The sequence below is a fragment of the Thermomyces lanuginosus genome (assembly GCF_041956635.1).
Source record: "Thermomyces lanuginosus strain ATCC 200065 unplaced genomic scaffold VTN49scaffold_28, whole genome shotgun sequence".
NCBI lineage: Eukaryota > Fungi > Ascomycota > Eurotiomycetes > Eurotiales > Trichocomaceae > Thermomyces > Thermomyces lanuginosus.
Genome location: NW_027192362.1, coordinates 866,934 through 887,632, shown reverse-complemented (window position 1 = coordinate 887,632; position 20,699 = coordinate 866,934). Strand labels below are relative to the sequence as shown.

The window sequence follows — 20,699 nt, the reverse complement described above, 5'->3', positions numbered from 1 at the left end:
CCTGCCGGGCAGCCGTGTCGATAGAGTTGAATCGCTTGACTTTGGGCTGAGCAGCCCGATCTGTGGCAGCTAAAGTAGGGGGGGTATGCGGCTCTAACGTCCTAAAACTATCGGATCAAGTTCTCAGAACTACCCTTATCCAGTCAGTGAATGCTTGACATTCCTTTAACAGGACGTGCGTTTTAGACCAAAGCAGACAAATTCGCAATGACTTCAACGGAGCCTCTGAAGATCCTCTCGCTCGGTATGGCGCCCGACCTTCTCTCAAGTTGTCGCTAGAAGTTTTTGTTGACCCTGCTTGAGACGGCGGTGGAATTCGTGGCCTTTCTAGTATCCTCATTCTACATCATATAATGGAGAAAATCCGCGAGAAGGACCGACTTAATCATGTTCCGCTACCATGCGATTACTTTGATATAATTGGAGGCACGAGCACTGGAGGGTGACAGCTGCCGTCTGCGTGTTATTACGAGAACTCCCTTAACAAGTGTAGAGAATCACCGCGATTATGCTCGGAAGACTACGTATGCCGACTGATGAGTGTATTCAAGCGTATCGGGACTTCGCCAGACGAGTATTCACGCCAAAAACCACGCGGAAGCCAACCTCGGACACCGCATTTGGACCTGCCTTCTCTGCTAAACGCCATGAGGATGCAATAAAATCGATAATCAGGCAATTCTGTCCGGAAGAGCAGTGCAAAAACTGCCGGAAAGAAGGTCAGTCGACCGCTGAGACATGTCCCCATCAAAACGTGCCTTTTCGTGACGGGACATGCACAAAGACGTATGTCAAAGCTGCCACAGAGTTTGCTTACCATGGCCGGCATGAGCTAAATCGTCACAGAATTGTCTTAGCAATTACTAGGGACAACATCGATGCTCCTCCAACCCTTTTCAGAACATACGATTCATCGACTGCCTTTGAGGCATGCACCATTTGGGAAGTTGCACAGGCCACGTCTGCGGCTGTCAGTTTCTTTGAGTCGATAAGACTTGGTCGAGATAACATTGAATTTGTCGATGCTGCCTTTGGTTACAACAACCCGTGCGAAGTCCTAGTTCAGGAGGCTCGAAGGCAGTTTCCGGACCGCCGGCAGATGCGGATCTTGAGCATTGGATCGGGCCTAGGAGACGTTGTCACCATTAAAGATTCCCAAGAATCAATCATCCGCGCGTTGGAAGCCATGGCCGCATCCTCTAAAAAAGTAGCCCACAATCTGAATTGTCAATTTGATGACCATAGCGAATACTTCCGGTTTAATGTCGATCAAGGGCTGAAAGACATAACATTGTGGGACTGGAAAAACGCCAGCACAATCTCTGCGAACACTCACAACTATCTGGCTGAGAAAGAACGGGCTATTGGGAGATTTGTGGACAGCCTCACTGACAATGTGTCCTCTGGTGGAGATGGATGTCTGCCAGCCACGGGACGCAGACATTTCTCTATCCCTTTTGAGAGGAATAGAGATTTTGTCGGTCGAGAGTCAATTTTGGAGCAGCTTCTTACCTGCGTTGCGCCCAGCGTGAACAGAGATTACTGCCAAAGAACTGCCATCGTGGGTTTGGGAGGCGTGGGCAAGACACAAATTGCACTCGAGGTCGCCTTCCGGGTTAACGAAAAGCACCCGGACTGCTCTGTCTTTTGGATTCCGGCCATAGACGCTGTCGGCTTCCGAAACGCCTTCAGAAAAATTGGCCAGTTGCTAGAAATACGTGGAATCAACGACGATAAAGCGGAGGTTGAGGAGCTTGTAAAGACGACCCTGAGCAACGAAAGCGCGGGAAGCTGGCTTTTGATCGTTGATAACGCTGACAGCCAAGACCTTCTCGGCGGCCGTAACGGTCTCGCCCGTCATCTCCCGGCCAGCCGGCAAGGCTCCCTGCTATTCACCTCTAGAAACCGTGCGCTTGTAGTGGATCTCGGCGTTCCAGTGCCGAATATCTTGAATGTTGAGGCCATGAACGCGAATGAAGGTCTCAAGTTTTTGGAGACACATCTGGCAGAGAGCCAGATGAGCAATTGGAATGACACCGCCAAGCTTCTGGAGGTTCTTGGTTATCTGCCTCTTGCCCTTAAGCAAGCTTCGGCATACATGGCAAGGTAACAGATCTCAACGACGCGATATCTCGAATACTGTCGGTCAAGTGACAAGACTATGATCGAGCTGCTGAGCAGGGATTTTGAGGATCGCTATCGGTATAGGGAGGCGCGGAATTCATCGCTACAACGTGGCTCATCTCGTTTCGCCAGATTGCAGATCTTGATCCTCTGGCGACTGATTATCTCAAGTTTATGTGTTTCCTGAGCGGAAGGGCTATACCACGGTGTCTCCTCCCTGAAGATCCTTGGACATTGAGAGCAGAAGGTGCCATCGGGACCTTAAAGGTGTACGCTTTCATTACTGAAAGGAGTCGGGCATGTATGATATCCACCGGCTTGTTCCGCTGACAATGCTCAACTCGCTCAACCAGCAAGGCGAACTTGAAGAGTGGACAGCCAAGGTGGTAGAACACGTCGAAGACGCTTTTCCAGTTTCTGCGCACGATAACAGGGGGATATGGATGAGCTACCTCGCACATGCTCGGCAGCTTCTCGAGCGACAAAAAGTGGAAGAAGATGTGAAGACCAACCTTGCCGCTAAAGTGGGGTGCAGTTTAGAACTCTTATGTCAGTATTATGAAGCGGAGACGATGTATCGACGGGCGCTGGCGGGACAAGAGAAAGTGCTGGGACGTGATCATCTGTATACTCTCACTACCGTCAACAACCTGGCAGTCACTTTCAGGAACCAAGGGCGATAAAAAGAGGCAGAGAAAATGTATCGACGGGTGCTGGAGGGAAGAGAGAAAGTGCTGGGACATGATCATCCAGACACCCTCTCCGTCGCCAAAAGCCTTTCTCGGATCCTCAAGGATCAAAGAAAGAGCAAAGGGGCTCTGGGTTATGCGCCAGAGAATCCGAAAGCTATTCTTATGATCCTCCACGTTGCTTGGATGGAGATCATTCCGGAAAGTATCATTTCTGCTTGTACTATATTAGCACCGTTTGATGGAATGCTACGAACGAGTCATTTGCTCCATGCCAGCAATCAGGATTGATTCATCGATTAACCAACATCATTCAGGTGATATCATCGTACCGCAATGCTTGGAAAAGCAGAAAGGCATCACGGTGTTCACGTCAATTCGTGACACCGGATTTCTTGTGTGGTCGGGCGAGACCATAGGGACATGTCATCATCGTCATGCCGTCTGCGGGAAGAAAAACCGTGAGATTACGGACTCATTTATAGAATGCCTAAGAATTTATGGAGGGTAGAAAATTCAATCGCACTTTATGGCCCGTAGGTCTACTCAACCTGTTGGCACTCTTAGTACTCTGATAGGTGGTGCCAGGTTCCGTGCGACTATGGTACTGGATGATGCCAATCTCAACTGGGTAATCAAACACAACATGCTTCCACCATGACCCGGGAACTTGCGACGTCAGAACAGGTCGATTTTGGATTGATCGTCCCCGGGCCGATGTACTCGTCCACCCTACGGAGTAGGAAGTTTGAAATGTCAAAATGAATGCAAACACTGCAAACAATCACGAGCGTGCCCAGAAACTTTGAGATTTCAGTCCCTATCAGGAATCAATCTTACCAGCGAATCTAGCTGACCATCCCCGAGTCAAAAATGCCCCTCGTCGAAGTTCTCGCAACATCTAAAGCCAACGCAGCCCCTGGATGGACATACGTCACCGAAACCGCCGATCCTCGGCCTCCACCAGCCGCGACAGCGACTGCCACAACCGGCCGCAAGCGAGCCATCCGCGAACCAGCGCATCGCGCAACGGACCTTACCTCGCGTGAGCAGCATGCGATTAATCGACACCTCGCGGAACTAGACCGGGAAAACCACCGCGAGAACGTCGTCATTCCGGTGCCTCAACGCAAGGACGCGATCCAACGGGAGTACAGCGGCAAGCCGCCGCGGGCAAAGACCACGACGAACGTCCGAAGGGTGTTGACGAGTCAGAAGACGTTTCGGAATCATTTGGATGACTTTGAGGCTTTGAATCAACAGCAACAGCAGCAGCAGCAACAACATCAGGTCAGTGGCGCTGGTACTAGTACTACGGCGACGCCCACCGCACAAGGGAGTAGTACTAGTAAAAAACGCTCTAGAGCAGCGGCGACGACGCCGGATAAAGTAGAGTCGCCAGCACCTGTCCCGTCAACGACATCACAGCAGAAGCCCTCATCAGAGTCCCAACAAGCAGAACCCGTTGTCAGCACAAACCAAGCCCTCCTCAAGACACCGTATGACAATGACCCCCTGCTCAAGTCCTACGTTCCGCGCCCGCCGTCGGACCGCCTCATGCAGATCTTGCTCTCCGAGCCGCCGTTAACCTACACCGCGGCCCGTGCCGGTCCGTCGAGTTTGCCCTCAGCACGCAGAAGTCAACGGTACTTTTGCGTGCTCTGCGGATACTGGGGCAAGATTCGGTGTCGAAATTGCGGAGCGAGGACTTGCGGGTTGGCGTGTTATAAGGTGCATGAGGACTCTCGGTGTGGCGCTTTCTTTTGATACAACTCTACGGTTCTTTCATGGTTTATGCTGTATGAATATGTGCATATGGATCGGATGGCTGTTCGTTGGACGTTTATACCCCATTTGTTATTGTATTTATGGTGTTAATATCAACACTTGAGTCGAATTCCCCTCCGTTTCTCCGCCTCCCGGACCTCAAACATAACCTGTACTCCGACAAATAGGGCCCCCGACGCCAAAAGCATAAACATCGCCCCGCTCCAACTGCTCAGAATGCCTCCAAGAAGACCTCGCAACCCGTCCAGGCCAATGGCGAAACCGACTAGATTCGCGGCCATCATCATCAGGATATTGCCAACGGCGCCGATGCCGCACAACACGCGGTAGGCGTTGGGTGAATTGCGCCATCGGTGTGCCGGGAAGAGCATCGTGGCAATCACTTCTGGTAGGACGAAGAACGTGATTAGCCACCCCCACATGAGCAGACGGAGGTTGATATCGTGCCAGATTGCGACAAAGGTGAACACGGTGAGTTGGTTGAAAATTTTTCGGGCGCGAGAAAGGAGGCTGCTCTTAGGTGATGGACTTCGGGGATTGTTGCTACGGCCGCCGCCGCCCCCCAGTGGAACGTAGAGATAGCGAACAACCCAGCGATTATAGGATCGGTGCCATGCGCGCCAGAATGCAAGGGCGGAGTAGTTGTTAGACATGCACCGGACCATGTTTTCGGGAGGATCGATGCCGTCGAGTAAGGCCCACAGGCGGAAGAACCGCCATGGAATCAGCAGCTTCAGCCAAATGATATGCAGGTTAAAGTAACCCAGCATGCTAAGTTGGCCAGGCGTGTACATGGACCAGTCAGGCTCGGCTTTGAAGATGGCCACTGCGTAGATATAGTGCAAGACCAGTTCCATGCAGAGAACGATCAGACCAAACCGAATGCCATACATCAAGTTCCGCATTGGTGTGATGGCAGGTGATGGGTATCTTTGCTGCGAGATATAGTCATTGAAGGTGATAATCGGTCCTGAGAGGTACAGTGGCGAGTACAGCACATACGCCGTGTAGTACAGAGCGTTGTATGACGTCGCATCGGCGGGAATAGCTGTTCGGTCCCGTTCGGACAGTGACGCGGGATCGAGTTGTTTCTTCTTAGCCAAGTTAGAGAGACGCTCCGATACGTAAAAGGCGTGGGGTCTTACCTCAATCGGACTGCTACTCGGATAGTCCAAGCTCCAATAGTAGTCCATGTTGAAACTGATCAAGCGAAGGATTGTGAACTTGAACAGAATCTGCCACCGAGGCATCAAGCCACCAAAGCCGTCCAGCCATTCCGCCCAGACTAGTAGGGGTGATGCCGGATCGGAAATGAAGAGTCCAACAATCTTGGCCAGAGGGTATCCATCACAGAGCTCGTTCGCAAACAGCACAGCCAGATTGAAGGCCCACGTGGCAGCCGGAATGTAAGATCTCTCGATGCCCTTTGTGATCTTATAGTTGATGAACAAAATCAGGAGAATCTTCAGCACTGATATGCCATGTAGTCCAATGAGGAAGGCGAATGCGAAATAATAGTCGAAAAGGGTTCGTTGACGGAGCCGTGCATCAGCCGCTGCCGCATTTGCAGAGCCAGACAACTGCACGCTTTCTGTATTTCCCGTTTTTACCGGATAAATATAATTATATACTCGGCGAAGCAGTGGGTGCGCGACCAATAGAATGCAGAGGTACGGAATATTGTCGCGAAAGCTAGCATATTGAAGGTCGGAATTGTCCTGACGAATGGATCAATGACTGTCCCACTCCAATTGTACTCCGTGAAGTAAAAACATACCACTTTACGCCCCGGAATCCATCCATCGGAGAGCAAATGTGAGTAGGTTGAATACGTCGGATGGTCCTCTGGCCAGGGTTAGCTCGACACTGCCGATTCCACTGTCCAACTGACACGATCACCCACCCCGAGACACATCAATGACTGTCTTAAACATCATTGGAACGACGGTCAGAAAGACCAAGTAGTAGAAGTAGAACTCTGGCGTCCGCCATTTCGGGGGCTGCGCATCTTGCGCGATCGCCTGGGCCCGGGCATCTTTCGCGGACTGCCCCGTTTCCGCTGCTTTAGCGGGCGTGCTGGAGGCAACAGTAAAGCGGGTGTCGAGAGTTTCGAGGGAGTAAAGCCTCCGCAAGCCGTGCAGAAAGGACGTCATGTTACGACGGCATCGCTCTGATATCGAAGCTGGGGTTCAGGGCGCGATGTGTCCATGTTGTCGTGTTCTGCCAGTTACTGTGATTGGCTGTGCAGGTACACCGCACTAATCCATTAACGGTTAGTCTACTTCTAGTTCGAAGTTTGATTGGCTTGTTGCAGAGACAGATTTAGATCCACGACTATCATTGGCTGACCATATCCCTTGCTTCTACAAAGTACAGATCTGAACAGCAGATCGAGCGTAGTGAGTCCATAGATGATGGCACAATATGAGTTAGACCTGTCGCATTGATGTGTAATTTCTGGTCTTGAACCAGAAAGTCCTGTAGTCAGTAATCAGGCTTGTCCTGGTTTGTCCTCCTTCAAACTCATCTAAAAGAGAACCGTTTTGACCACCATGTCGGACCCGGCCGCCCCATACATCGTAGCTGATGCTCTTCTCGAGGCTCTAGCAGAGGTATCGTGCTCTGACTCCGCACAAGGAGAGCCATGCTCAGATAGCCATGACAGGCCCGCGTTGATTATCTGTTCACAGTGCTGGGTTCGGATCATCCCAGCATTATTGAGGCTTATGTGCGGCGAACCAAAGTCGAGAATAAGGAATTCCCTCGCATGCTCCTGTTCCAACATGAAGTAAGTCAATCGGGATTCAAAGAATCCAGCTGAGTGATTCCAGGTTGCCATAATCATTTATTGCTGACCCATGGAATGTGCTAGTTTGCCGCCATCTCTGCCGCTGATGGTTACGCTCGCATCACCCACCGTCCAGCATGTGTGATCGTGCATGTCGACGTCGGTACCGCTGCCTTGGGACAAGGTCTGCATAATGCATCCAGTGGACGTGCTCCGATAATCATTATCGCCGGAGTTGCTCCTTCAACCATGCACGGTACAGTCTCCGGCTCCAGATCCGAGCATGTTCAGTGGTACCAGGATATTCCCAACCAGTCCGCTCTAGTTGCCCCTTACAGCCGCTATACAGGGGAGATCAAGTCACCAGAGCACGTGCAAACCGTTGTACATCGTGCCGTGCTGATGGCGACCACTGGGTCACCTGGCCCTGTCTACCTTACCGCGACGCGCGAGGTCCTTGCCCGACCGATTGGGACGGCTCTGGAGCCCCGCTTGCGACCTCTCCCTGCCTGTAGACTCGGTGGGCTACCGGCTGATGCCGTGCAGACCATTGCCGAGGCCCTCATTGAGGCCTCCTCGCCGCTTGTCATTACTGGTTATCTGGGCCGTAGCCATCAGGCGGTAAAGAATCTCATCACTCTTGTTGATCTAATCAAAGGCACTCGAGTGTTCGATCCAGAAATCCGCGAGGTTTGTTTCCCCGCTGACCACCCAGCTTGGACCACCCGAGGAACTGGCGCTGCCTGGGATGTGCGGCATGCCGACGTTATACTGGTTCTTGACTGTGATGTGCCTTGGATTCCGAGCAAAATCCAACCTTCGCCTTTTGCAAAAATATTTCACATCGATCTCGATCCTCGGAAGGAGAAGATGAATCTCTTCGACATTGGAGCAACTGCAACCTTTCTTGCTGACAGCGCCACTGCACTTGTCCAATTGAATGACTATATAATTCAGTCGGGTAAAGTATCTCCAGATACGTACGCAGGACGCTGGAAAGTTCTCAAAGCGAGGTTTTCCGACAATCAACGGAATCTCGCCCAACGGGCGCTCAATGCCTTGAACACTCCACAGGCGCCGACGTCAGTCGATTACCTCCTTTACTCTTTGCGCGCCATTGTCCCCGACAATACCATCTTCGTTTCCGATTCCGTCACCAACCAGGTCATCCTCGCCGAACAGCTCTGCTTCACCCGCCCCGGTTCGCATCTAACCAAAGGCGGCAGCGGGTTGGGCTGGGCTGGTGGCGCAGCTATTGGCGTTAAACTTGCTGCTCGGCTTTACGATCTCTCTGATCGTCCAAACATACTGCGCAAGGCGCAGTCAGACCCTGAGTCCGACAATGAGCCATTTGTCTGTGCAATCACGGGCGACGGCAGTTTTGTTTTCTCTGTCCCGACGGCTGTCTATTGGGCGAGTCACCGACACAAATGCCCGTTTTTGACCATCATTTTGAACAATGGCGGCTGGCGGGCTACTCGCCAGTGCGTGGCAGATGTTCATCCACGAGGCGTCGCCGCGAGCATCACGAACGACGAACTCGGCATCGCGCTTGAAGACGATGGGCCCGACTACGGGGAGGTGGCCAAGGCTGCTGCAAACGGCCACCTCTGGACCAAACGGGTGACCCGCACTGCAGATGTCGAAAATGCTTTGATTGAAGCCAGGAACGTGGTGCTGAAGCAGAATATCTCTGCCGTACTCGACGTAATCGTCAAATGATTTGCGAGAATAGGCTATTATTGTCTTATTAACCTTTTGGGGTCCCCGCATAAACAATGAAATTATAGTAGCAAAGAAACACAAAAGTTAGAGCAGACGCGCCCATGACGGTCGATGAATTGATAACAGTCACCTGACTAGCCCTATGTTATCAACCCCACGTCTCACTTCTGGCTGAAGAACGTCTCGTCATCCGTCCTTCTTGACCAGAATAACTCAGACCTAGTATTGTTCGAATCGAAGGGGCATTCAGATCCATTTAGACATGGCAGTGAAGCGGGTATGCAACGGCCACATCCGCAGAGAATTGGAACATCCTTCAATTTTATCGTGGTTGATTGACAGCAGACTGACAGCTGTCGTACTTTGTCTAGGTTGCTTTCAGAGTCCACGGGACTGTTCAAGGTAGACACAGATAACTGCAAGAGAGCCGTCTGTCATCGGAAAACCGGCATCACTAACACAGGATACCGCACGCATCAGGCGTGAACTTTCGGTAGCTCATTCCCTTGAGTACCACCAGCATCCATTGAACATGATTGCTGATGGGTGTGATCAGGGCTTTCACCCAGAAAAGAGCCAATGAATATGGGGTGACCGGCTGGGTGAAGAATACTCTGGACGGCAAGGTCGTTTAGTCTTACTATCTTTTCTACTATGTATGAGCACCGAGCTTATATGATGCATGCAGGTTGAAGGCGAAGCCCAGGGCGAAGAAGAAGCCGTCCAGAAACTGCTCAAGGCAGTTGATCAGGGCCCGCGGTTGGCGCATGTCGTCAAGTTGGAGAAGCAAGAGCTTTCTCCGACGGATGGGGAGTCTGGTTTCGAGATCCGACGATGAAGTGTGCAAACTGGAGGATAGAGAAGCAGTCAATGACGTCAAAGAAATTGCGGAGTGCTTGATGGAGAAGTTGCTCCTAACAATTAGGAAAAATCAAGCTTTTTCTAGAATACGAGTGACAGCTCCGTTCTCCTGGACTTGCAAAGTAAGCGCAAGCGTTCTTCCTAGAGCGATATGAAGCCTCCCCGAACTATTTTCGTCCACACCGGGGAGCACGTGCATGAGTCATCCTCCTCTTCCGACCCCACCCGACGTAATGTACGGTCACACCGTGTCTGCCAGATGGAAGCACAAGCAATGAACATGCAGATTCATTATCACCAAAAAGTGATAGGAATGCATTTCGGGCCTGGAGTTTTTTCGGCGATGAAGCCTGCAATGTTGTCTGATCAGATAATTAGATTTGGACTAATGTAGGCGCCGTCGTGGACGGAATGTCGATGATTTCCCAGTTTAGTGATTACAGGTATCGTGATGGTATCGAGGTCGTAATTGCGCGGAGATAGGTACGAGGAGAGTGAAACAAACCACCTGACAGATCAAGATTTGCGTTGTTCATTATGTGATCATAGTATTTCTGAAGGAAATTCATTGGATGGTAAAAATTATTTGTCGTTGCATGACGGCTGGCGATGACGATGGTGAATGCCGATCTATCCAAGCAGATTGATATATAAATCATCGAGATGGAGGGCATAGACGGGCACAGCATGTCAAGGAAATCAAGATCAAGGATTCCAGTTCATCACTCAAGACATCGTTGAGAACGATTTGACTTGGATTTCAATATCAAGACTTATTCATCAAGATGTACTCGGTGACGGTACTTCGACCAACGGCCGCGTCCACATATGGCGCGGCATGCGCCTTGAAGCAAGCCGGCAACCGGATGCTGGTCGTCGGAGTCTACTCGACGGCGACAAGGTCGCAACGAACCTTTATGACATGGAAAAAGAACCGCGATGAGGCCTCCACGGCAGTAGTCCCAGCTGCAAAGAAAAACCAGAAGCCCGGGACTCGATCACTGTCCTCGACGCGTCCACAATGGATCAAGGAGTTCTTCCCCAAGTTTGAGACGGATAAGATTGTAGAGGTTGAGACGGCTTGGAAGCATCCAATGTACGCCTGCTTTCCATCTTGCAGTATATCGTGGTCAAGTTTGCTGACAACCTTGCAGATACACCGAAGAACAAATGCGCGCAATCAGCGTTGCCCACCGTGACGTTCGCAACTGGTCCGATTGGGTGGCATTGAAGATGGTGAGGCTGTTACGCTGGGGTATGGACACAGTGACGGGATACAAACACCCTAAGGAAGGCAAACCCCTTCCACCCAAGTTCGAAATGACCGAAGAGAAATGGCTCAACCGATTCCTGTTCTTGGAAAGTGTGGCCGGTGTCCCAGGAATGGTGGGCGGTATGCTGCGGCATCTGCGCAGTCTGCGGCTGATGAGACGGGACAACGGATGGTAAGTGAACCAATTGCCCCAAGTTCAGCCTAGTCAGGAAAAACCGCTAATATCAAAAAGGATCGAGTCTCTGCTGGAAGAAGCCTACAATGAGCGAATGCATTTGCTCACCTTCATGAAGATGGCAGAGCCCGGGTGGTTCATGCGACTCATGGTCCTCGGCGCCCAAGGCGTCTTCTTTAATGCCTTTTTCCTTTCTTACCTCTGCTCCCCTCGCACGTGCCATCGGTTCGTCGGTTACCTCGAAGAGGAGGCCGTACATACATACACCCGCGCCATCCAGGACCTCGAGGCCGGAAAGCTGCCGAAATGGCAGAACATGGAAGCTCCCGAAATTGCCATCCAGTACTGGAACATGCCTGAGGGCAAGCGCAAGATGCTAGATCTGCTGCTGTACATCCGCGCCGATGAGGCCAAGCATCGAGAGGTTAACCATACGCTGGGCAACTTGAACCAGAAGACGGACCCGAACCCATACACCATCAAGTACCGGGAGCCGGTCAACAGGCCTGTTCCTAGCAAGGGCACCGACGTTGTCAAGCCCACCGGTTGGGAGCGCGAAGAAGTCATTGTCTGATTCATTGGGGAGTCGACATACAATTGATGGGCGCAAGGGTTGGTCTTCGCTTTCCTGGGAATGCGGCGTAATATGTGCTTTGACAGTTTGATTTCATTTCCTCCACTCTTGAGTTTGATTCTTGGTTCGTTTGCTGTGACATGATGCTAGATACCGGAGAAAAGTACGGGTTGGATCTCTGGATCATAATGATCACTATTAGACCGCTGATAGACAACTTGAAGCTATACTATTTTCTAATCTGAAGTCCGAATCCAAGCAGAGAACGAGAGAAGTTGATGAGCCGAGGAGCAAAGACAGTTACAATGTCCAGACATAGGTTACAATAAGTTCTCTCGGTAACTTCGGAACAGTTATTGAGAGATATTTTGATTTCTAAGCATAATCGACACGTGATTGGAGCCGCGATAAATCACGTGACACCGAATGTGACAACATGTGGGGACGGAATCACGTGCCGGTGTCTGCAAATGAATGCCCTGCAGGCGGCCAGGTGAGGAGGGACTCAGGGGTAAATAATGAGAAGGACGGATTTGTAGATGCAGCGTTGCAGTCGGCAATTGTACAGTCATCCTGATCAGGTCAACAGGCAGTAACCAGCAGTTCTTCTTGAAACGAAACTTTTTTGCCTTGGAGCCCCTCTTGACACCGTGGGTCTCCGTCGATGTCGCGCGTTTTAGTTCTCATCCAGGATCGGAGTTAGTCCAACCAGTCAACGAAGTCAGGCGCGAAGCCCAGCGATTCTCTCTATCGTGGCCCCTTTTTGCCTGGTCCCAAATCTCCGGCACTGTTGAATCCTCCACGACTTCACCTGGTTCTGACATCGAAAGTGTTTCGATTGTACGAGTCCCATCACAACGTCATCGGCATTCGACCGACTTGCCGTCTCCGGCCCGAGTACATAATCGCTCCCGCTATTCCCGGCAGACTTGATTTGGAAACATGAGCTCTTCTGAGAACACGGAAGAACGTCCTGAACGTGGACAGAGACCGCTATCGGTGTTCCGGGCAGTGTCACCATCACCTTCCATCTCTCCTTCTCGGGCTGCATCTCCCTGCCCGTCGCCGGACCAGTCATTTTCGACGATCTCCACCGCATCGACTTACTCGTCGAACTCGGGCGATGGGCGGTTCGGTTCGTCGGCCTCTACAAAAAGAAGAGGCTACATCCGGCCGCAGGGCGTAGAATTCGCGCCGTCGGCAAAGAACCGCGAAAGTGTCATGTGTCTGGGCAGTATTGCCCATTTGCAATACTATTTCGCCCGCACTGGTCTTCTGGATGGAAAGGGCGGCGTCCTGGCTCCTACGCAGTACAAAAAAGGCACCAAAGATATCCCCAAACTCACCATCAATCAAGAGCCGGAATATGCCCAAGACTTAGTGGAGAGTCCTGCGGATGAGTTTGCGGCCGATCCTGGCTATGAAGAGGAGGATGAAGAAGTCATGCTGCCGCCGACGGTCAGCACATATAGTGTCAAGCCACACAACGTTCCACCGCCCCCAGATATGCGAAAGCTCCGAAAGGATCTAGTAGAAGCGCTGGATAAGGCTTCGTTAGCAGTCAAAACGTCTGAAAGCGAACCCGAACCAGAAGGCAACGCAGGGCAACAACAACAACCGCCACCGCAACCCGCAACCGAATCGCAAGATGAGTCTTCCGACCAAAATAAAGAGAAGCCGATGAGTTGGCATGAGGTCCAAGGAATGCGTATCCTGGACTTGGTCACATTAGCCATTCGCGCAGCTCGAATATATTATACATCTCACGAGCATCCTGAACGTCTTGCCGCCATTAAGAGTGAGCGCCAGATTCGAGAGGAACTATTCTCGGTCTTGGAAGTGCTCAAGGCCTGGGCGTCGCGGAACTTTGCTGGCGGCCTGCGGAATAACGAACGATCCACGATCCTGGAATGGATGGCAGGCGTGCTGTCCATGCTGGACGAGGACCGCCGTTTGGAGGAGCTGGAGAATAAAGAGCGAGCCAGCTGGGTTTGGGCGTCGGGCGATTGGACGGGACGGGAACGGGAGCGGGAAGAGGCGTTTTTGCAGACGTTGATTCGCGACGTGGGTGAGCCATTGCCAAAGTGGACATCCCCCGACGAGGGTCCCCTGCCCACACCGTTCTTGGAGCGTTTGCGCGACGGACGGGACTTGATCCGCATCCACAACCAAGCGGTGCGCAAGTCCCGACGACTTTTCGGACAGATCAAGACGCCTCACGAAGACATTGGCAAGCCCTATCGCCGCGCTGAAAATCTGCGATACTGGAAGAAGGCGGCCGAGCTGCGATGGGAAGTCAAGTTGGATTTCGATGTCATGGGGGTGGTGTACGGCAGCAGTGACGAGGCCTGGAAGCAATTCGACGCCGCCCTGATGACCTGGTGCAGGGAGGTTCGTGAGGAGATGGTGCTGGACTGGCGATCGCAGCGCAAAGGCTCGATGGCTTCGGTCGCCAGCATTCCTATGTTTACGCTTTCGGGTACCGGGGACGATTCCTAACGGTTGCCGCGGTACATGGTCGAAATGATTGGATCCACGTATCGCCCGCATGTTGTGCCATGTATTTTGACCATGTTGGATTTTGTTTGATACCCCGAGTTTCTCGTGTCATGTCACGTTGCCGCAGAACTCCTGTCTGCGAATTTTCCAGTCTCGAGTGGATGTGATCATTGTGATGACTTGCATTGTATCCTTTTGTGTGCATCAACTGGCTTTGCGTGGACCGGGCCGATTGGGCAGACGAGCCACAGCCTGGGCAGCATGCCCCAGGCGCGGCGTTCAGGCCGCCATCTGCAAGTCTGCGGCCTCATACCATACTGATTTGTACATAGGAGCGTTTGATCATTGCAGCGATGGATTAATATGATGGTCGGCTTTGGACAGGGCGTCGTACGCGGCCGCGTAGCGATCCGAATCAGATAACAAAGGACGACCAGCGCATGTAGAGCCGTTTTTTGAATATATGTAAATGCTTTTAGTCTGCTTTATTCTGTGAATTCTGCTAAAAGAGCTCTTACTTTTTGGTCTGTTTTTTTACTTACAAAATGGGCCCTACGCGGAGCCAGTCCCATCCCGATTCTTCTTCGCCCCTTTTCCTAACAACCAGGCGCCCCGTCCGCCACGATGTAGATTCCTATCCCTCCTTTGATCTTCGACGGCGTGTTCTAGAGACTGTCGCTGAGAAATTCCGCGCTCTCGGTGGACGCGCGCTGCGAGACTTTCCTCGCGTCACGCCCTCCGCCTCCTTTGGCGCACGGCCTGCGTCTTCACCACCCTCGCTCGCCCCGTCCCCATACTGCCCCAACGCCGGCCTCCCGCGCATTTCCTCGTCACCGCAGATCCAACTATTTACTCTAGCGATCACTGCCACCTCCTTTCGCTCCTTATCCGACCAGTCCGACGGTACCTGGCGGTTGGGGCGTCGGCGCAAGTTTGGATCGATGCCATCCATATTTCCTAGTGCCGGCTCGACCACAACAGCTTCGTCGGACATCGCCGAGTCGTCTCCCGCCAGTGCTTCGCTTCGTTCTCTGTCTAAGAAATTGTCTGCCCCGCAGTTGAATTCTGCCTCGCGATCCCTGTCGCCCTCGCGCGCACGTGAACCCTCTCCGTCGCCATCGACACTGAGCCCGCGCTCCGTATCCCCGCGCCCGGATTCCAAAGGCGACGACGACTCCCGAGACGGCTCAAAATCACGAGAAGAATCCGTTCGGACATCGATCTTCCGGCGGTTGTCGCCCGGCCTCGCCGCACGGGTCAAACAACTGAACGGCTCGGCGGAGAGCAGCACATCGACCCGCCGGCGAAAGAGCGTCGGCAGAATCCCAGAAGACCAGATCCGGGAGCTGGATAACTTGCATCGAAGTCGATCGGGGAATTCGGAAAGACGCGAGCGACCCGTGCACGGACTACAGATCAAGAAGGTGAAGAGTACCCAAAGCTTACTGGGATCGGAGACCAAACCGGGCACACCTGTGTCCCCGGTGACTCCTACATCACCACGGCCAACAGAGCCTAGTATTGTGTCTACGCCCGCACTGAGTGTGAACATTTCGCCTAGTACCTCGTCGGAGCCGCCCAAGCAACCCGGATCTCGTCCAGCCACCATGGCCACGATGGCGTCGACCGAATCCAGGACTGAGTCCAACGGAGTGGAAGGTTCGTCAGATTTGGAGGAGTACCTCCGACGAACTTCTGGACAGCCGCCGCAGCCACCCCCGAAGGACACCCCGCCGGCGTCGTCGTCGTCGAGCAACGTGGTGTCGTACTTTAACCCGTTTGGACTCGCCCGGGCCGAATCGATCTACTCCTTTTCCCGAACCTCGTTCAACAGCCAACTATCTCAGCTGACGTCCATCAACCTGCCACAGCCAAGTGCCCTCGAATCGAGCATCACGTCCATCGTCACAGCCCCCATCGCCGTCAAAGCGCTGATCGGAGCAGCCGAGCAAATCCAAAAGTGGATCAACAAGGCATCCGAAGTCTTGGACGGACTGGATGCGGAGGATGACGTCGAATGGGCCGCTGCTGGTGGTCGAGAAGGGTTAGAGGAAGTGAACAAAGCGGTCAACAAGTTTGAGAGTTTGGTCAATGTCTATGTTCGGGCCATCGAGAATGTGCAGGTCCGGGATGACATTGGGGATGTCAGTGCGGATGATCTCAAGCTGATGGTGGCGCAAATGGAGGCCACGGTCAAGAACTGGGCACAGATCCGGAACAAGCTTAAGGGTGTCAAGGAACAAGTGGAGCTGGCGATGGAGTGGGAGGAGCTGTGGAATAATGTCTTGGGTGATGTCGGTCTCGAAATCGACAACCTGAGCCGTCTGATCTTCGAAATGGAGGAAAAGCGACATCAGTCGCTCGTGGATGCGGACGGCGAGCACGGCAACGGCCTGGACATTAACGAGCTGGAAACGATTGTCGAGGAGTCGCCGAAACGTGAGACACCCGCGTCGAGCAACCGGTTAAGCATAGCGGTGTTCCCTAGCACGGATACAACCGGCTCGGGCAACAATGGCAGCAATCCTCAGAATGACGCGAATCTGATGCAATTGTTTGCCCGGATGCAGCCGCTTCGGGCGTCCCTGGATTTCCTGCCCATGCGATTGTCCATGTTCCAATCCCGCGCTGAGCGGATATTCCCCACGGCCTGTGAGGAGCTCGAGGACCGCCGGAAGCGGCTGGAGAAGGACTATCAAAAGCTACAGGAGGACGCGGAAGCCCTGCGAAGGGAGCTTGGCGAGGACCGATGGATCATCGTCTTCCGAAATGCCGGAAAGCAAGCTCAGAAGATGTGCGAGTCTGTGGAGCGCAGCATCGGAAAGTTGCAAGAGTCGCTCGAAGCTAACGACCAGGTCAACAATCCGCCAGTGATTCTGAAGAAGATCGAGAGCTATGAGGCCAAGAAGACGCACTACATTCCTGCGATCGACCGAGTCTTGTCGATCATCCAGAAAGGCGTCAAGGACCGGCTGACAGTTAACGGTGAGATTGTGACGCTCCTTCACGACATGGAGCAACGACAGGATGCGCTCAAGGCGAGCATTAAGGTGATGGACTCGCAGCTGGAGGACACGACGATCAGCCAGAGCCAACACCTGCGCGATTCCACCTGTACCATCATCACGACGGAGAGCCCGGCGAATACGAGCGCCATCGCGACGCCGGGCAGCTCTCCCGCATCGTCGGTGATCCTGAACGGGCCTGGGCGCGGTGCGACGACACCGAACCCTGGCGGGTCAAGCCGTCGGGGGAGCTCGGTGGCTAGCACTGCACGATCGACATTAGGTGTACGGCGGTTATCGTCGAACCCACAACTGAACAGCACAAACCGGAGGAAGTCGTCGATACCACGGGCAGCTCTCAGCCCGACGACACCTTCCGCAACATCCGGCGGAGCCAGCGTAACGACGCCGTCTCCAGCGGCGCGTAGCCGGCGGGTTTCGACAACAAGCAACACGTCCACAGCCTCGGCCCCGGCGCGGCCTCGATGGAACAATAGCGCCAACACGAACGATCTCGACGTCGGCCACAACTTCAAGCCGCTGACCCTCACTACGCCGTCACCGTACCGGAAGACGTTACCGGTACCGGCGGCCCAGAGGCGGTCAGCGTCCGCCATGTCGTCGACATCGGCGCGCAGCCCACTCGGCCAGACGTCTACATCTGGTACAGGCGCGACACGCAGCAGCAGCACCCGCCCGACCAGCAGGCTGAGTGAGCGGTCATCACGCGGTCCAGAACAGGCAGCATCGCCAACTCCCTCAGATCGGAAGGGCTCGTCACTGCTCGACCCCGTCCCGTACAGCAAACTACGTCGGGTGCCCGCGATGGACAACACAGCACGGTCCCGACAGAGCTACGCCGGGCCACCAACCACCCGCACTGAAAATGAAAGCAACGACTCCAAGCAGCCTTCTCGGCCGGGCACAGCACTGGGCCATAACAGTCGACGGTCGAGTATGCTCCCGCAGACAAAGCGCACGACAGGGAAGAGTAAACTTGACGAGCGACCACCTTGGCGGTGAGACATTTTACTTTTTTTTCTTTTCTTCTTCTTCTTCACTCTTGATTCCCTTCTCGATGTTGTCTTGATTTTTTGTACTGGTTATAATCTCGGTGTTGGTGTAGGAGTATATATCCCAGATTCCCATCAAGCATTGTTGTTATTATCGGTTAATCTTAGTCACTATTGCATTCAGCATTGTACAGTAGTCTGCGGTTTGGTATGGAGTTTGTTAAGTGTTCATAATCATCCAACCATGGTTCAGACTAAGGGTTTGATTTGATCTAGAGTAAAAATGAAGCCCTGCTCAGCAGTGACTTTTCCAGACACCAACTTCTCGTTTAAAAACGAACTATCCATAACCGAAATATAATGATGATGACGGTGGAATATCTGCTCTGAATTGCCGGTCATCGCTCAAGCCATCGAAAACATCCCACAGACCAGTAGTCCTACTCGCCAACTAAGAACCGCGGCAATGTTGTTACATATGGTGACCTTACTCTCCGGTCTTGATTTCCCACAATGACCACGTTTCTAGTAACCCATTGCCGATAGCCAACAGTTTCCGACCATGTGTAGCTATTGCAAATTAGTATGCCGGACATACCAGTTACTACGCAGTGAGGCGAGAGAGCCAGCGGTCTAAGACAGTAGATATTAGCATTAGCATGCAAGACGAATACTACCTAATGGGATCAGCAGCAGTTTGCCACTTGCAGTGTTGCACTGATCTGATTCGGTTATTTACAGGGCGCAGTATCTGGCAGCATGGGGCTATGAATCGAGCATTCCGACGTGGCTGCAGTATTGAAATAAAAAGAATGTTTCGTTTCATTCCACGATCGCATCGTTTCATGTTTCATGTTTTCGGCATTGCGGCAGGAATGCCGATAGTCCGGTATAGCCGGTAGCCGATACCTGTTCATTATGTACTTTACATGTCTCGGCAGAATTCAATGTTTCAATTGTATCCCTTCAATTCAAGATTCTTGAAGATCACTTCAAAGACCCCATAATCCGTGGCTATTCTATCCCATAGCCATAAGCCGAGGATCTGTGCTGAAACGAAATGAAAGGGACCACTCATGGGATCCATTTGCAGGGCTTAGCATATGCATCAATCGCCTCGTTCAATCTTTTGCTTTAATGCCACGTTGTTTCAAGCTTAGGACCTAATTTGGATTCAATTGCAGGCGATTTGTCACAAGTGATGAAGTCTATGAGATCATCCGATTAATGCGCCGAACGGTTCGGCACTTGTTCGGCGGTGCAATAATCCCTGTCGTGTTTTTTTATGAGCCGCAGAGCTCGTGCAGACCGGTACGGCGTGCATCCCGTGAAAATTTCCTTATTTGATATTTCCATGCGCAGAGGATCACCGCCGTACTCTTTCTATTGCTGACGTCGTGCATGCCCTAAACGATGAGAACCTCGTGGCCCCCACTCCTTCGGTTTTGATTCTTAACTGCTCGTGTACAAAAGTACGGAGTAGTAATAAGTGTATTAGTGTAAAACCAACCGTTCTTTTGAGTTTGCGTTCATCCGGGAACTTGACGACGCAGACGCGGCCAGTAGAAATGATCCCAGGTCTAGTTAGGGTTAGGGTTATATACTTATCGCTACAAATAGCTGACGGCGAAACACACCCATCCTCAGATCTGTTTAGTGGGTTGAAATATCGTATTCACAAATCCAGAATTTCTGGAAGAACCTGGATTGAATAGGTAGAATCTGCTGAGGGACGACAAAGGCATGCACTCGCAGTCTGCAGCCATGCAGACAGCATCCATCCTAGGGCTGATAGGGGCTCATGTAGCGTGTATGCCTTTCAGTACCCCAATTGTCAACGATGAGTTAGTAATCGTGACCGCGGCTTGCGTAGTTCATTTTGGTTTTCCGTCTTTTTACTTTCACGTGCCCTGGCTTCCATGTTCTAGAAAAAATACTCTGTGCTCACTGCTGGATTTCAAGTGCATTTTCTGGTAAGAGCAGTCAATATTCAGCCATACTACTCTGTAAACTAATCATTATAGCAACCTCTGCTCTGTGCTTGGAACAGCTGCTACTCGCGTGTAGATGCAGAATGAGAAATACCGCGGTCCTCTTATTTCTGCAGAAGCACTACTAGATCCGCTGCACCCTCTATGCCGGTCAATTTGGCTATCAGGGACACAAAGGATCATTTTCCAAACAT

General features: G+C 52.3%; 10 protein-coding genes across 10 annotated transcripts; 8 read left to right on the top strand and 2 right to left on the bottom strand.

Annotated features, from left to right (window-relative positions):
* Positions 1-508: 508 nt before the first annotated feature.
* Positions 509-2,110, top strand: VTN49DRAFT_3453 (uncharacterized protein; the record flags this gene model as incomplete). The annotated part of the gene is made up of 2 exons (XM_069411291.1): positions 509-786; positions 847-2,110. The coding sequence occupies 2 exons, from the start codon at positions 509-511 to the stop codon at positions 2,108-2,110; spliced, it is 1,542 nt and encodes a 513-aa protein (XP_069268731.1).
* Positions 2,111-2,456: 346 nt separating this feature from the next.
* Positions 2,457-2,807, top strand: VTN49DRAFT_3452 (uncharacterized protein; the record flags this gene model as incomplete). Its single annotated transcript, XM_069411290.1, has 1 exon — positions 2,457-2,807. The coding sequence occupies one exon, from the start codon at positions 2,457-2,459 to the stop codon at positions 2,805-2,807; it is 351 nt and encodes a 116-aa protein (XP_069268730.1).
* Positions 2,808-3,686: 879 nt separating this feature from the next.
* On the top strand, positions 3,687-4,580 carry VTN49DRAFT_3451 (uncharacterized protein; the record flags this gene model as incomplete). The annotated part of the gene is made up of 1 exon (XM_069411289.1): positions 3,687-4,580. The coding sequence occupies one exon, from the start codon at positions 3,687-3,689 to the stop codon at positions 4,578-4,580; it is 894 nt and encodes a 297-aa protein (XP_069268729.1).
* Positions 4,581-4,693: 113 nt separating this feature from the next.
* On the bottom strand, positions 4,694-6,754 carry VTN49DRAFT_3450 (uncharacterized protein; the record flags this gene model as incomplete). The annotated part of the gene is made up of 4 exons (XM_069411288.1): positions 4,694-5,692; positions 5,747-6,319; positions 6,379-6,446; positions 6,505-6,754. The coding sequence occupies 4 exons, from the start codon at positions 6,752-6,754 to the stop codon at positions 4,694-4,696; spliced, it is 1,890 nt and encodes a 629-aa protein (XP_069268728.1).
* Positions 6,755-7,153: 399 nt separating this feature from the next.
* On the top strand, positions 7,154-9,111 carry VTN49DRAFT_3449 (uncharacterized protein; the record flags this gene model as incomplete). Its single annotated transcript, XM_069411286.1, has 3 exons — positions 7,154-7,213; positions 7,267-7,389; positions 7,474-9,111. The coding sequence occupies 3 exons, from the start codon at positions 7,154-7,156 to the stop codon at positions 9,109-9,111; spliced, it is 1,821 nt and encodes a 606-aa protein (XP_069268727.1).
* A 545-nt stretch (positions 9,112-9,656) lies between these two features.
* VTN49DRAFT_3448 (uncharacterized protein) lies at positions 9,657-9,952 on the top strand (the record flags this gene model as incomplete). The annotated part of the gene is made up of 2 exons (XM_069411285.1): positions 9,657-9,743; positions 9,803-9,952. 2 exons carry the CDS (start codon positions 9,657-9,659, stop codon positions 9,950-9,952), a joined length of 237 nt encoding a protein of 78 aa, XP_069268726.1.
* Positions 9,953-10,760: 808 nt separating this feature from the next.
* On the top strand, positions 10,761-11,997 carry VTN49DRAFT_3447 (uncharacterized protein; the record flags this gene model as incomplete). The annotated part of the gene is made up of 3 exons (XM_069411284.1): positions 10,761-11,071; positions 11,130-11,420; positions 11,481-11,997. The coding sequence occupies 3 exons, from the start codon at positions 10,761-10,763 to the stop codon at positions 11,995-11,997; spliced, it is 1,119 nt and encodes a 372-aa protein (XP_069268725.1).
* A 1-nt stretch (position 11,998) lies between these two features.
* Positions 11,999-12,821, bottom strand: VTN49DRAFT_3446 (uncharacterized protein; the record flags this gene model as incomplete). Its single annotated transcript, XM_069411283.1, has 2 exons — positions 11,999-12,221; positions 12,715-12,821. The coding sequence occupies 2 exons, from the start codon at positions 12,819-12,821 to the stop codon at positions 11,999-12,001; spliced, it is 330 nt and encodes a 109-aa protein (XP_069268724.1).
* A 118-nt stretch (positions 12,822-12,939) lies between these two features.
* VTN49DRAFT_3445 (uncharacterized protein) lies at positions 12,940-14,496 on the top strand (the record flags this gene model as incomplete). The annotated part of the gene is made up of 1 exon (XM_069411282.1): positions 12,940-14,496. The coding sequence occupies one exon, from the start codon at positions 12,940-12,942 to the stop codon at positions 14,494-14,496; it is 1,557 nt and encodes a 518-aa protein (XP_069268723.1).
* A 545-nt stretch (positions 14,497-15,041) lies between these two features.
* On the top strand, positions 15,042-18,524 carry VTN49DRAFT_3444 (uncharacterized protein; the record flags this gene model as incomplete). Its single annotated transcript, XM_069411281.1, has 1 exon — positions 15,042-18,524. The coding sequence occupies one exon, from the start codon at positions 15,042-15,044 to the stop codon at positions 18,522-18,524; it is 3,483 nt and encodes a 1,160-aa protein (XP_069268722.1).
* Between the last annotated feature and the right edge of the window lie 2,175 nt (positions 18,525-20,699).